Source organism: Lissotriton vulgaris, chromosome 5, assembly GCF_964263255.1.
Source record: "Lissotriton vulgaris chromosome 5, aLisVul1.2, whole genome shotgun sequence".
NCBI lineage: Eukaryota > Metazoa > Chordata > Amphibia > Caudata > Salamandridae > Lissotriton > Lissotriton vulgaris.
The window spans coordinates 982,736,231-982,752,732 of record NC_141693.1 but is presented as its reverse complement, the minus strand read 5'-3'; the positions used below and the strand labels follow the sequence as shown (position 1 = coordinate 982,752,732).

The window sequence follows — 16,502 nt, the reverse complement described above, 5'->3', positions numbered from 1 at the left end:
AGTAATTTCACCGAGCGTTAGCTTGACATCAAGGTCTTTCACCGCCGCCTCTGGCAGGGTCGGCAAGCCGAGGTCTTCAATGTATAAGTGATAGACCTCCTCAGATATAGACCGGTCAGCCTCATACACAACCCGCAGGTGGTCTTGCAGAACTGTGAGTACATCAGCTTCCGAATGGACCATATCGCCACTGGGCGCCCGCAGGGCCACTATACGCTCAGCCGTGAACTCCCGGCGAAGTATCCAGGCCAGCAAACGGCCAGACTTATCCCCCTCTTGATGCAGTCTCTGTCTATATTGGCCCAGCGTAAACCTATCGAGCCTCGTGAGAATATCGTGGACCGACCCAAGGGCCAGGCCCTCCATGCGTTGATCCGAGGTGTCCGGATCAGGGCGGGCCTGGACGCGCAAGAGCTCAGCCTCCGCAGTCTGCAAGTCTGATAGCAGTTGTTTCCTGACCCCCGTACGTCAGGCCCATGGGCAGGCAGATGGTTATTGCGCTAGGTTCAGCCGTTCAGAATATACTTACACATTAGCGTACTTCCACTACACCCTCCTTTGTGGGCTGGCTCCACCGCTTACGGCATGTACTTGGGGTGGAAAAACTGTCACTCTCTATAGCAGGGGAGGGATCTGCCTATGATGTTCTATGGCAACCCTTCCTATCACTGTTGGCCACCGAATTCTGAGAAGTTACGTGTCCCCGATATCTTAGGCTGTTGCGCCTCACAGAACCCCGAAAGACAGACTATTAGACAGGTTCTGAGGGCTTAGCGGGGGGAGGAGACGGGAGGGGTTGGCGAGAGGTAGGGAGCACTGGACGGGTAGAGGGAGCGAGGTAGTGGGAGGGAAAGGGGTTTTTTCCCTCTGTTTCTTCTTATAGTTTGTTTATTCTATGCACATGTAATTAGCGGATACTGTCTTGACGCTAAACTCAGGCTCACGGCTGGCACTTCCCGGCTGTTCTGTTGTGAGTCTGCTTGATAATGACTGAATGTAAATGGCAATCCTTATGTGTGTTTAAAATCAATAAAAACATTTGAACCATAAAAAGAACCCATAAGAAGACTGTCGTGAGAAGCCAAAGTACGGTCCATTTAGGTCATCTGAAGACACCCCAGACATCCAAGTTTTAGACCCATGGATGTTTTATCAGGTTTTTCTTTCAGGTCTCTGAACACATCTATCAACTCTTCCTTTGATATGATCAGTCGATACCCTGATGCCAGTCGTAAGAGTTCAGTTTCTAGAAATCTCCTACAGCGAAAGTAGTCTGGTTTTGCTCTGGGTCATGGGTTAAAGGAATACTACAGCCTGGGACCCTGAACTCTCAGGCTTCTCGTGTGAAGCCTTGTTGGAGAAAGATGTTAGGGGAGGTAGATTACAGGGTTCTGACAGTGTAGTGGGGTGTCCATTTCTGAAGGACCTCGGTTCCTTTACCACAGCAGGCCTAGTGAGCACTAGAATGCTTTACATTTGATCCTAGCGTCACCAGTGGTGATCTTACAAACCTGGTCTGATATCACCACTATCACTCTGTCGTGGTCATCCACTGATAATCATGACTGTTTTCAGTCTCATTGTGTACACAAACCGAGTAAGCTTCAGCTTTGACCAATTTCCCTTTTTTGGTGATTGGCTATTTCAGTGATGGAATGCCTCCTTCTGTTACACAGTTTGCTCATTTGAAAGAAAAAACAAAACATACGGTACTACAAGCTGAACCTGATATCACTGATGGGAAAATATGTAGTAAACTTGATAAAGTATTCAAAACCCTTTGCACATTTTTTTTCAATCTTGTTCCAAAGGTAGAAAACAACACTCAACTCTCCTGTCCCCAAATACCAAGAGCAGATATCCTCACCGATCAGTCCAATGACTGCAACCAAAAAATGATAAACATCCACCAGTGCACCTCTAGGAACCCATCAAATCACCTTACAAACATTAACAGGGCCAGCGACAGAGCTGGGGGTTCAATATCAGATATGCGTATAAGTGCCTGCAAATCACACATGTCCTATTCACTACCTTAAGAAACTTCCCAAACAAGCCCCCAGATAAGTGCAATCCTGTAGGGGACCAAGTGCAGTTACTATTCCTCATGGCACCATACAATCAGCCACACTGACCCCGGTACATGAAAGTACACTGTTTGGGATTATGACGTAAATTGATGTGCAGTGGGCAAGATGCTGTGAAGGTGAAAAGAAACATTTCACAGTACATAAAAATACAAATTCACACATTGATATCCTACAAAGAATGGTTTTAACTCTATCTGTCTGTGCTTTAAAAGTTTTATGTTAATTAATAAAGGGGCAGTACGGGTTATTACTGGCGGATTACATGGACACTTGACAAGAGGATTTCCTTGCATTGATGATTTCTAGGGAAGGTCTGTGAATAAAAATCAGGCATTCACGAGACTTCAACTAGACTGTGACCTTCCTAAATGTGTGCTACGTTTAATAGTAAAAAGAAGAGATGGAGGCCAATGTGCTAATTTATGCAACTATGAGCTACAAGACAATTTGACTTAAAAGGGACGTGGAAGGAGTATCAAGATCCTTGCAGTGTGAAATGTTACCTCTACTTTGGGATAATATGCATCGTGCAACTCTTTTACATCCTCTGTTGGAGACCTCTACTGAAGACACTCCTGAACCCACAGTTTTCACATGATGTATGTCGCCAGTTGACTTACCTGCCTTCAAAACAGATACTCTCCCTAGATTCCATATTCTTAATCAGTCTCCCTTGTATTGTAGAAGAGTTTCACCACTTTAAGTGGTCTTGTGAACCTTGACCCCTTTTCCGCCGTAGTGGGAGCTTTCTAGGCAACCAATCACCACATTTGACCTCCATAGGGAGCACACTGTTTCTCTCATCATAGTACTCTTTCCTCCTATTTTGTAGCTCTAGCTCTCTCAACTTCATCTCCTCATTCATTGATTCATCGACTTGAGCATTACTACACTTCATCCAACCTGGGACTTTAGCGTCAGGTAGCCTTCCTTTTAAAAGTTTGAAAGGAGATCGCCCTGTCACCTGGTGAAGGGTCAACATATACTCCACAATTTGCTCATTCAATTCATCTCTCTAGGGTAAGGTCAGCTGAAGGTTTTCATTTGGAGTTTTGGAAAGCCTTTTAAATATACCATTCAACTCCAGATGTGTATTTCATACATCCTTTGTGGTCAAGCAAACCTTTTCCATACCAAACTCATCTTCCTCTGCACCTACTAAGCATCCTGGCTCTACCAGTCTTGAAAGACAGCCTGCTGCCTTGTTGGTGACCTTAGTAATTTACTCCATCCTAAAGGTATGCTCTTGAAGACTGATCATCCAACGCATAATTTCACTCAAGTTTACCTCCTCCCTTTCGTCATAAAACCTTCCTTTAACGGCTTGTGATCCATTCCGTTGACAAAACTTCTTCCCACAAAAATCTTCTAAACTTTCTGAGGGCCAAAATGAACACTAAGAGCTTCTTTCTGAAGTACGGCATAATTGACCACAGCACCATGAAGGGACCTTAAGGCAAAAGCACTTGTCACTTCACCGACATTGTTTTTTGGATGAGATGCATGAGAACAGCACCTAATTCTTTTGTATTGGCATCTGTCGCTACAATCACTACAAGTCCTTGCACAAAAGATTTGAGATTAGAAGCTTTTGACAAACTCCTTTTTACTTTCACAAACTCCTCTTCACATCCTTCATCCATCTCACAAACAGAATTCTCTTTCAATAAGTTACTAATGCGTTCCATCTTTTGAGACAACCCCACAAAAAATTTGCTATAGAATTCCATCACATCCAAAAAGGAATTACTTTCTTCTTTTACTCTTCGCTAGAGTGAGTTTCATAATGGTTTCCTCCAGCTCCTTTTTAGGCCTTTCTCCTGAGGCAGAAACTAAATTACAAATGTAGCTGATTTCTACACAATCAGAACAATCTGCTCTCAATGGCAACGCATGTTTTCTGAACTTAGCAAGAACCATTCTTACCCTATCATTGAGCTCTTCCTTTGAATTCCCATAACCTAAAGCATCACCCTGATAATACAGAACTACATTAAAGTCCTTCAACCTGGACACCACCACCCTCTGCAAAAAAAGATGCTGCGAAGATCAAACCAAAAGGAATTATTTCAAATGTAAATGCACCCATGGGTGTTCAGAGGTCAGTTACTGTGAATCTTCGTGTAACCTAATGATAAGCTGATGCCAAATCTAATAAGCTGAACATCTTAGCCCCTGGCAAAGCAGGGGTTTCGTATGCCGTACTCGCCGGTGGTGTGAAATAAGCTGAGCGCACACTTGATGAAAGTCAGTTAACTTTATTCCAAGAGACACCTCAGCTGCAGCCTGCAACACTCAGACTAATTCAAATGTACTGAACACAACTACTTATCATGCATGGAATTTTAGACTAGAATAAGAACACCATACCAGAACATTGAGGGTGAGGGAGGTACCAACAGTGGCAGATAACATACTTCTGGTCCAATTTTAATGCTTGCATTGACTTTTATGAGGAATTACTTGACAAATACAGTCCTCTCTGTCTTCTCCTACTGGTTCCCTCGTTATCTTAGGTATCAACCCTCCAAGTGTTAATACATGAAACCTAGACCTATTGACTTTGCCAATGGTTGTTAATAAATATGTACCTTTCATGTCTTTGCCCCCACCCTCTTCTTTGTCTGTCAGTGCTGTGAAGTGGCCTGAGGCATTACATGCGCTATACAAAGAAGCGACATGAGACAATGCACATCCTCTGCTTACCTTTGAAAAAGTAAGTGGCATCTTCTGTCCACGTCCAGACATGCACAAAAGCATCAATGCCTCCTGCTGGGATGCCATGCCATCCAAGGCTGACTGTGATTGGATCTCCATAGCGTGTTCGGTTTTTGCGATTCTCGTAGAGCCAGTACCAAGCGTTGCGGAAGAAGTAGGTGTTGTATCTCAAAACGAGTTCTCCATACTGATTCCTCTCTTTCCAAATCCAGTCAAACACCGCATCAAAAGATCCTTCACACGTCCCTACAAAAATCATGAGTTTTTTTTAAGTTTTACTTTGCAAACTGTAAAATCCATTTGCCATTTTATTGGCATTTCACTATGCTTTTAGGATCTTAAATTCTTGTAAACCTCTCCAAAACAATCATAGTAATAGTGATATATTGGGCAAATTTACAAAGATCTTTAATTAGGCACGTTAACTAAATAATGCCAAATTTTCTGCTAATGGAAGTGCATGTTATAATATCATCCATAATTGAACAGTATCCAGTTTTCTAACTCTTTGTCTGCATAAAGTAAACAATGCACATCCTGCATAAGCATTGACTAAGGAAACACGTGGAATTTATTTAAATTTCACCAGGCACTTCTTCATGTAGAAAACAATATTTTATTACAAATATGACCCCTTCCTCACTTCCTGAATACACTCGGCAGATAGGTGCACTTCCCTACACTATCGTTGTAGCATCCAGCTACTAAATAATTACAGACACTGCTTTGTATTTTACTGGAACTTTATTCCATACATCTAGTGTCGACCCTGTCCCTACTCTAACTGCCCTCATCCTGTCCTGACCCCTCCTCTTCCCCTCAGCCCACCTAGCTCCGCCCACCCCAGCTACTAGACCGTCAACTGTATTACATCTCCCCCTTTGTTAATAAAACAAAACAGACAACCAATGCTTCAGTCCATCTCTACAATGAGTCTCTTTGGTGGCTGAATATCACGATGTGGTCGCAAAGACATGGTCCCAGTAGATACACTTGGTGAGGGCCCATCCTGCTGACCTTTGTTTTCCATGTGACCATGGTCAGGTTCTTCAAGTGCAGGATTGCTGGTCGGGTTCGTCACCGGCCCCTTCATGTCTTGAGGACACCTCTTGAAGTGAGAAACATTTCTGGTAATTCGACGGTGTTCAGATTCCGCAGTCAGCATAGTGCCCTTCTGTTGAGTCACCAGCAGTGGCTCATCACGAAATCGACAATCAGTCTTTTTCTGCTGTTCCTGCTTGACGAGGACATGATCTCCTTCATGCAAGGATGGCGATCTCGCTCTACTTTTGGCATCGGCGTATGCCTTCATTTTGTCTTTGTTGTGTCTGTCAGTCACGGCAATCTCCTGGTGATTGTGGCTTGGCAGTACCTCTTGCAGGGCTCCTTCCCATGTCGGGATGCGATTTCTCATTGTTCGCCCTAGCATGAGGGTCGCAGGGCATTGCCCGGTAGTTGAATGAGGAGTCGTCCTGTAAGCCCTGAGAACTTCATTCAGAGCGGCCTGCAGATCCCTCTTCTCAGCCGTCGCTTGCTGGAAGGTCCTTTTGATCGTAGACATAAACCTTTCAACAGTGCCATTGGCTTGTGGCCAGAGTGGTGTGACTTTTCTGTGCTTGAAGTCCATGTGCTTTGCAAATGCACTAAATTCGTGTCCATTAAATGGGGGCCCATTGTCCGTTTTAACCTCTCTGGGAACGCCCCAGGTTGCGAATACCTCGTCGAGCACCTTGAGTGTGCAGGAGGCACTGGTGGACGATATTATTTGTGCGATAGGAAATCTGGAGTACTCGTCGATTATAGCAACCACATACTTCCCAGACTGTAGCGGTCCATAAAAGTCCATGGCAACTTCTTGCCACACTCCGCTGGGCAGGGTGGTCATTTGTAGTGGTGCCGGAGGATTACTTTTGCTGGTCAACTGACAGAGATGACAGTCTTTCACTGTATCTTCTACCATTTGGTCAAGAGAAGGGAACCAGACACGTTCTCTTAACGCACGCTTGGTGGATACTACTCCTCTGTGGCCTTCATGGGCCAGATTGACAACTCCTTGCCGTAGCTGACTAGGAATGACAAGTCGATGATCTCGTAGAATGACTCCATCAGTGGTGACCGACAGTTCATCGCAGACGTGCCGGAATGCTTGTATCTCTTTCCGGATTGTGGGGTCTGTGTCCTCTTCCTGCGGGTTATATCTCCATCTGTTAGTTTGGATCCGGTGGAGTACCATTTGCAGGATGGTGTCTTGGGCGGTGACCTCCCGGATGACATCCATGGGAATGGCAGGTGGCAATGCCTGGTCAGCCACGAAGTGGATATACTCCTCAGCGATCGATAGTTTGGATTCTGAAGACGGCTGAGGGTGGCGGGACATGTAGTCAGCCGGGTTCTCCGCCTTCCCCAGTTTGTGAACAATCGTGAAAGTGTACTCTTGAAGCCTGAGACCCCATCTCTCAATTCTCGGAGGCATCTTGGATTTCGGGTTGCCATAGATGGTGACTAGCGCCTGATGATCCGTGATCAGGGTAAAATGTTTGCCATATATGAAGACATGAAAGTGTTTGCATGCCCACACCACAGCAAGACTCTCTTTCTCTGGCTGCGAGTACTTCTTCTCAGGATCAGACAGGCTGCGGCTGGCATAGGCAACAATCCGCCTTTGGTCAGAGTCATTATCATATTGAGCCAAGATGGCCCCTAATCCAACGGGGCTGGCATAGACTGTGATCTCAGTCTTCCATTGAGGGTTGAAGTATGAGAGGCTGTCGGCCGACTCTACAGCACGCTTGATGTCTTTGAACGCCCGCTCACACTCATGTCAACGCACAGTCTCACCTTGTTAGGAGTCCCTTTTTTAGGCACGATAACCACCGGCGATACCCAAGGGGTCGGGCCATCCGTGCGCTCAATGATGTCTGCAGCTAGGAGTTCCTGAAGTTCGTCCTCGACGGCACTTTGAAGATGGAACGGAACCCGTCGTGTGTGCTGCGCAACGGGTTTGATCTGTTCATTAATGTGTAGCCGAATTTGACACCCTTTCAGCTTGCCTAGGCCTTGAAATTATTTGGGAAACTTGCTGACACAGTCCTGATTGTCGTTGACTTTGAATAGGATTTCCACCAGATGAAGACGTTCTGCGGTGGGGAGGCTGAGTAGGCAGTCGGCTTCAGGTCCTTTGATCACATGTATGACCGCCTGTATGGTGATGTCGTCATTGGTAAGCGTTGTGTGGAATTTACCCAGACAAGGAAGTGGCTTCTTGGACATCCACGTAAAGACGCGGACTGGTGCAAAAGTCAGTGGTGGTTTCGGGACCATTTTCTCGTGTTCTGTAACTGGAATATAGTTCAGCGAGGCTCCGCTATCCATTACAAATTTGGTGTCGTGATTCCCCACTCTGATGTCAAGACGTGGATACTTTTTAAGTTGATCAGGGTCCGCAATCATGTTCAAGTATTCCACAGTGTAAGTTGAGTCTTTGGAGGATGATGACCTCGAGCCTCGAGATGGGGATCTGCGTTCCCATCGTGACCTGCGTGACTCTCGGCTGGAATGAGATGAGCTCAGCGACCGCATGGACTCTCCTTGAACGGCTCGAATGTGATTTTTTTTGTGTCCGATCGAGACGATCTCGTCGTTTCACTGCGCCGTTCCTTGTGATAGTCCCCACACATTGCTTCGAAGTGGTTCGATCGCCCACATTTCCTGCATCGCTAGCCCATAGCTGGACAGGAGTCTATATGAGGATAATCATATCCACACCGATAACATCGCTTGGTCCTTTCTGGCTTTCGGTCCCTTCGCCCTGGTTCTCTTCTCCGGTACTCCGGGCGTCGTTGGTGCGATGACAGTCTGGGTCTCCATTGGTTCTCCTGCGAATACTTCCTTCTGCTGTGAGGCTGTTCTTGAACACGGTGTGCTTTCTCGTGACTGACGCTGTGTCCTGTTTTAATGGTGGCGGCGTGTTCCTCCGCTTGGTCGTATATACGAGTCATTTCTTCAATCTCCTCCAATTCGTGGGGTTTCCTCAGCAATCGCCTCCTGAGTGTCTCTGAGTGGCAGCCGGCTATGATTTGCGATTTGATGGCAGCGTCAGGCGAGTAATTTTCAAATTCACAATGTCTCGACAGCCGTCGCAACCGGGTGATGAATGCACTCACTGCTTCCTCTTTTGGTTGACGCGCTTGATGAAACGCATGGCGCTCATAATCCACGTTTCTCTTGTGGAGAAACTTCTTATTTAGTGCCTCGCGCTCTTTGTGATAGGTTCCAGTATCTGCAGGCGAAAGGTCCTTTATGATTTTGCTTACTTCCCGGCCTGCTAGGTTGCGGAGGGCAATTAACTTCTCTTTATCTTCAGTCACTTTGGATCCCTCAATATAATCTTCGAATTCTTCTAACCATTCTTGCCACTTGGGGCCCATGCTCCCTCCCGTGGTCACGGTCAGAGGTTCCGGAGCTCGCAGGTGTGATCCTCCTGCGACAGAGGGTTTCCGTTGTGGTGAGTTGTCGGGGTCACCATTGTGTCGTTGTTTCCCTTTTACTCTTTTGTTTGCTCTTGTTTCTTTATTTGTCTTTACCAATGCTTGTTTATTTACTCTTGACAATGCTTGTTTATTTCTATTCGCCAATGCTTGTTTATTTCTTCTTGCCAGTTCTTGTTTATTTGCTTTAACCAATGCTTGTTTCTCTATGCCTGACTTCAAGATGGCCGCTCTATGACAATCAAGGGTTCTGTCCTGAAAAGCGCCTGGCTTCAAGATGGCTGCCGTCACTGCAGGCACACGAAGCTTTCTCGCCTGGCTCACTCGGTCCTCTTTCGCTCTGGACTCACCGGCTGGCAGCTCCAGAGGGCAGCACACGTCAGGACTTGCTTCTCCCCAACTGCGGCTACTATCAGGTGAGGTTGGGGTGGGCTCCCGCCTTATCTTGCTGATTCCCGCGCTTCCTTTTGCGACAGCGTGCCAAAGCTCACGCATCAGGCGTGAGGTCTTCCACCATCGACGGGCACTCAAGCCCAGACTTCTAGGCGCTTGGCGGTGCTTGGCGGCGCTTGGCGGCGCTTGTCAGCGGATCCTCGGGGACGACGTCCTCCACACTGGGGTCACTTCTCCCTCGCTCTGGGGTGCACGGCAGGGTCGGAGTGGGCTCCCGACTTCTGCGTCTTCAGCACTCACCCCGGGCACACGCTTCTGGTGCGGGTCGCGCTTCAGCGCGATCGGCTTCTTTTCTTGCGAGCGATTCAGCGCTCGTTCTGGCAGCCCCTTCCCAGCTCCCTCACGGTCCCTGGATGGACAGGGTCACCTGCTGCTGGCCTCTTCTCATCAGGCGGCAGCTCAGCTTCACTCGGCAGCGTTCGTCTCAACGTTGCCTGGGACAGGGTGTTCTGCAAGCAGTGGGTTTGGTGATCCCATCCTCGTCGCCAGTTGTAGCATCCAGCTACTAAATAATTACAGACACTGCTTTGTATTTTACTGGAACTTTATTCCATACATCTAGTGTCGACCCTGTCCCTACTCTAACTGCCCTGATCCTGTCCCCTCCTCTTCCCCTCAGCCCACCTAGCTCCGCCCACCCCAGCTACTAGACCGTCAACTGTATTACAATCGTGAAAGCTGAAAACACTTGTCTACAGAAGCCCAAGTATGCATCATACAGATGCCATAACATATTCAGGTTAGATTGATTTCAGTGCAAGTTGTGTGCCAAGATGGGTGCATGTTCCAGATTGTCATCTTATTTTCCACTGCTTGTCCTTAGCCCTTCCCTTGACAGGATTCACGTGTCCACACACGTTTAAACCACGTGAAAGATACAAATGTGCATGTTGCATGTGTTAACGATATAAAAATACACTTAGGTGCATGCCTTTAACTTTTGGGAAGCGTTTGCATTACTTCCTAAAAATATTTGTGAATTGGCCCCTAGGGGGCAGCAAGCACTAAGCACCACATTCCAACCTAGAAGCACTTTGATTGGGTCCACAGGAGTTTGCGCACGATCTGTTGACTATTTGGGTCCCACTAAATTGAGTAGGATAATTGGTACTGCTATTGACAGCGCTTTGAAACAGAAGAAGTACAATTTGAAGTGCCATATAAAACAAGTTATTAGGATTATTGTAACTGGGACTCACAGGCGCATAAGAAAGTGTCTTCCTTTCAGTGCACATGAAACAGGGGGGCGCCCCTATCGCCACAGGACCATCAATTTTTTTTACGTTCCTGTGGCGATACGGGCTTTGATTTATTTACAAGGCAGTGTTAAGCCACTTAGGTAAATGTAATGTAAATGTATGTAAATGTATAGGCATTTATATAGCGCACTACTTACCCAGAGGGTCCCAAGGCGCTTCGACCGCTGCAAAACCCTTCCTGGCTTCCCTGAGAGATGGTCCCTTAATGGGTATCTCCAGGGTGAGACCAGGCATCCCCGGCGGTCTGGTGGGGCCGTTAGTGAAGATGAGGCAAGCTAATGCCCAGAGTTGCCGAGTGTGATCGCTGATCAGAGTGGGCACCGAGGCGAGAGAATTATCGAGTCCGCTGACCCTGGTCCAGAAACCTGCCGCGCCGGGAATCTAACCCTGGTCCCGGGCCGTCCTCTGCTCTCGGGTCTGCCGCCTCTAACCAGTGAGCCACACTACTTCACAAGGTGTATATTTACAAGGAAATTGATGGAGCGCGGTGTTAGCCTTCTTGGCTTAACGCCATGCTCCTCCACTTTGGAAACTCAGGGATGTATTTACAATAATGCGGTGCATCCCTGCGTTTTCCTCTGAGCTAATTACAGCTGCCTACCGCCAACACAGGCACCCTTGCACCAGAGTGCAAGGGTGCCTGCATTGTGGGAATGTTTATGTGCATGATGGTGTCTCATCCTGCACATAAACAATCTTAAATGGCGATTTGTAACGGCTATTATTTATTTATAAAGTTTTATATAGCGCAAACTTGATCCTGAAGGATATCAGAGCGCTTTACAATTTGAAGGAAAGGCAGGTAACAGTAACAAATTCTGGAGTATGTCCAATGCAATTAGAGCAGACAGTCGCACATCTTATTAAGGTAAGTGCTGCTTTGTGCAGCACACATAGAAGTTGCAATTCGTCATTTTTAAAATGATCATTTATGTGCGGGAAGGGACACCTTCCTGCACATAAACAATTATGCATGGCGTTTTGCTGTTTCTATGTGTGCTGCACAATGAAGCACACGTAGAAACAGGAAAAACAAGGAGAAATAAAGCATTTCTCCTCGTTTTGCCATGTTGAGATCAAGTTTTTTTCTTGTCTTAATTTTGGCGCTGCACCATATTTAGGCCACCCGTGTAAATATGGAACAGCGTAAAAATCAAAGGGTGTTGCGGTGGAACGCCCACCACAACACCCATTGCACTTTCCTTTCATGCTAAGTATAGCGTGTAAGGGTGCCTTGTTTTCAAGGCAGTGTTACGCCACACTGCCTTGTAAATAAGGCGAAGCCCGTATTGCTAAAGGAACGTCAAAAAAGTGACGTTCCTGTGGCAATAGGGGCTTGTAAAAATGACCCTTAACGTGGCTTACTGCTGCCTTGTAAATAAGGCACCCTTTCGCACTATGTAAGTGTGAAAGGGGAGGGCAATGGGTGTTGCAGCGGTGTTGCGGTGGGCATTCTGCTGCAACACCCATTGAGTTTGACGCTGCCCCATATTTACAAGTGTGGCGTAAATATGGGTCAGCACCAAAATTAAGACAAAAAAACCTGGTCTTAACATGGCGAAACAAGGAGAAATGCTTTATTTTGCCTCGTTTTTGCTGTTTCTATGTGTGCAGCACAAAACAGCACACATAGCAGTTACAAATCGCAATTTAAGATTGTTTATGCCCAGGAAGGGACACATTTCTGCACATAATCAAACATTACCACAATGCAGGCACCCTTTCACTATTGTACAAGGGTACCTGCGTTGACTTTAGTCAAATGCAATTAGCACCAGCGCAGGGGGAAACGCAGGGCTGGATGTGTTGGGCTGAACAGTGTGCAGTCAACCCCTCACTCCCAAAAAAACAGCACCATGGTCCACCCGCTCGGTCAAAGCCCTGTAAACGCGCAGTGTTTTAACGAAAGAGTCAGTCTCGAATAGCCCCCTCACAGCCTCCAGCGCGCGCTGCCTGCAATACTAAGATTGAGGCCTGCCACGCGCCAACGTTTCTCTTATTAAGAGTTATACAGGCATTCTTAACAATTTCGAATATTTCCACCAGTCCTAACGGCAATGTAACGGTGTATTTCATGCTCCATTAAAACTAAACTAAACGCAAGGCAGAGGTAATGCTGCCTGTTATTGTTTCCAGGGTTGGTGAGCAGGTTGAAGGAAATAAAATGGTTTTAAAGAAAGCATTAATCAATTAATTATTATCTAATCCGTTCCACTTTTACAACAGCATTTTCACATTGGCGCTGGCGTTCGTCGCCATTTTGTGTGCCCAGAGGTGAATGCCCACTGTGACTGTGCCCTGCGCCATTTTACATTCAAGGGCTCCTGTGAACAGCAGATCTAAATGGCGGGGGAAGTAATAGAGCAGCAGTTCACATAGAACTGAAAGCACGCGATTAACTCACTGAGAAGAGAAAGTGAAAATAACAGCGGAATAAGTCACCGTGACATCACCAGCATGTACATAGAGAAAGGAATGTCTGTGTGGGAGAAAAGCAAGGACATGCTTTATTTGAAGTCTATAAAACATATCCATATGACAACCACGTATCCCTGGCCTCTGCGTTGATGACACAAAATATATTTACACGTTTGAACAAGTTCATTATGCTGGGGTCAAGGTACCCAAATAAAGGTCATTTAAACAATCAGTAGATATTTATCCATCCATCACATCTCTTCCTCGCATACAGGAGTAAGGGTCATGCTCCACGCCCACCCCCCGTACCCCAGAGCCGCCCTCCTCTCACTCTCGGGGTCTCCCTAATGTCTCCTGTGTATAGCTAAATCTAGACACAGTCTACAAATTCTGAAATCTGGTTCACATTCTTTTACTATTGTTTTCTCTGTATTTATTACAAAGTCTCAGCCTGCATTCACAATTTCAAATTTCACGGCATCCTGTTGGCAGCTTAGCTTGTACGCTTATTCGGTGAGTAAGAGCAGTTGAGGTTGCGCCTACTTGCATCCTTAGAGCAGGGCCGGCTCTAGGCTCATGGTGGCCCTGGGCAGGGAGCGTAGGTAGGGGGCCCGGAAGAGGGGGTCTGGGCGGGGCGGAGCACGCAGGCCAGTAAAGAGGGGAGGGGGTCAGGGAGTTTAGAAGTGGAACAGAGCCGAAGGCCGCCAAATCCCTGCCAGGGGCCACCACGCAAATATGTATCCATCCTCAGAGGATTAATATATTAAGGATATATATTGGCGTGGTGGCCCATGGGGTTTGGTGGCCCTGTGCAGGTGCACAGCTTGCACATGCCTAGAGCCGGCCCTGCTTAGAGGCACAGTTCTGTCACCCTTTGGGCTACCTTCCGAGTGAGGCCACCTCACCCTCACACCCACCAAATGTGGGCATTCTGTGAAGTCAGGCCTGCAACATCCTTCCCCTTCTCAAGATAAAGTAAGAAAAAACTCCTGCTTTCCTCTGCTCAGGGCTTCCTGAAGGCTTTTGCTTGAATCACAGTGTGGGTTTATGAATAACTAGTGAAGTATATGTTCTTTTCCTACTAGTCCTGACTGATGTTGAGCGAAATACTGAACCATTTCTTTAGCATACGGTAGTAGCGAATGTAATACGTTGCAAAGTTAGTGACGCCATCTCCAACAACTGAGAACTCTCGCTACTTTCCTATCCCTTCACTTTTGCTGCAATCCTCTTTCACCACATTTAAGCCTTTAGAGACCAAAGAGATGCTCAGAATCCTTATCAGGATAAGAGCACCTAATTGGCTGGTACAAACGAGCTCGCTCACATACCATAATTTTTGCCTTTATTCGCTGTGGATATCACAAATATTGTACATGCCACTCCTCTGAATTGAGTCATCCCCGGCCTTCTGAAATATAAAATCATCCCCAGCATCTACCCCTTGAAAATAATCAGAGATCCAAGGGTCCTGGTAAACTACTGATTTTGTTTTAGTCTACTCTACCCCAGAAAAACCTTGAAAAAGGGCGCCATGAGACATCTTCAAGAGTATGTCAAATTTAACCATGTTCTCTGTAGGTTTGCTCTGACTTGGGTGCACTAAGGACGGGGCAGGGGCTAGGCATGCGTGGGGGCCTCGTGCTATTCAATGCAAATCACTGGACACAGACACAAGGCTGCTCTGGTCGGACCGGAAGTCACGAGCGACCTCCGACCATTTATTTATAGCCTTCAGGCCACGCCTGGCCTGAAGGTGCAACAATGTGTGGAAGTGGTTCCGGGGCTCAGCCGAGACCCTCGGACCACTAGAACGTTACATCCCTCCCCAAATTAGTTCTTGTTTTCTCAAAAGTTTACCACTGCTCATGAATCATACGCAAAGTCCGCCAGCTTCTGACTGGGCCTGGGGTTTGGTCTTAGATGGTACATGTTCCTTCCTCTCGCTGGGGCTATTGCTGGCATCGGGGATTGCACTGGTGGTGTTGCAGTCGCTGGAGTCTTGTCCCCTTCATGTTGCGCTGCTTGGGTATGATTCTCATGTTGATCAGTGAGCGTAATGTCCATGGAGCTTTCAATGCCTCCTTCATCTGCTGATGATGTTGCAGGAATCCGCTTGAACCAGGATATATTGCGGGTTACTTCTTCTCCATTTCTCTGTGCGGTGATTGCGGTGCCTTTCGTGGTCTTGATGATCCAGGGGTCGGGTTCATATGGTGTTCTGAATTTGCCTCCCGGCCGCCGAGTTCTCAGCAACACTGTGTCACCTGGCGCTAGTGTTCGGCTACGTGTTCTCCTCTTTCTGTTTGCTCTGTCATTGTTTACTCTCCTTCTCCTTTGGGTTTCTTCGGGTTTGTACTGCTCTGCTGTCCATCCATCAGTCATCGGGAGACTATCCTGTCGGTTCCCTGCAAACATCAATGACCACGGTGTTCTTTGCGTTGTGCTGTGTGGTGTGCTTCTGTATTCACCGAGGAAATGTTGTAACGCTTTTTCTGGGTCACTCTCCTCTATTCCGGCTATTCTCAGCACTTTGTTGATGGTCCGCATAAATCTCTCGGCTTCACCATTCGCCTGCGGCCACTGCGGTGTTATGCGATGATGTTTGATTCCTAGGTTCTTCAGGAAGTCATGAAATTCACCTCCCTGAAATGGGGGCCCATTGTCCGTTTTGAGTATCTGAGGGCGTCCAAACATGGCGAACACTTTGTCTAGGATGGGCTGGACATTCTTGAAACTGGTGGATTCTGCTAGCTCCACAATAGGATACTTGGAAAATGAGTCTATGAGCACGACTGTTGTACGCCCGTCGGGGAAACTCCCAAAGTCCATGCTGACCCATGACCATGGTGTTGGGGCATGTTCTTCAGTGACAATGGGTGCCGGAGTTTCTTGGTTGCTGGTGAGTTGGCATGCTCGGCAGTTTTTTACTAGGGTGTCAATGCTGACGTCCATTTCTGGGAACCACACTTTTTCCCTCATTCGACTCTTCATCCTTCGTATCCCTTGGTGCCCCGCATGTGCTAGCGTGGTGGCGTGCTCTTGCAGACTTAGAGGTATCACTATGCGGCGTCCCC

General features: G+C 47.1%; 1 protein-coding gene across 1 annotated transcript in view; it reads right to left on the bottom strand.

The window, feature by feature from the left end:
* The window catches only part of MMP21 (matrix metallopeptidase 21), a 114,684-nt gene that overhangs the window by 25,695 nt on the left and 72,487 nt on the right, over positions 1 to 16,502 (bottom strand). Inside the window, exon 5 of the mRNA XM_086920251.1 lies at positions 4,797 to 5,054. Within this exon, the coding sequence (XP_086776377.1) occupies positions 4,797 to 5,054 (258 nt within the window). The remainder of the gene's footprint in view (positions 1 to 4,796; positions 5,055 to 16,502) is intronic.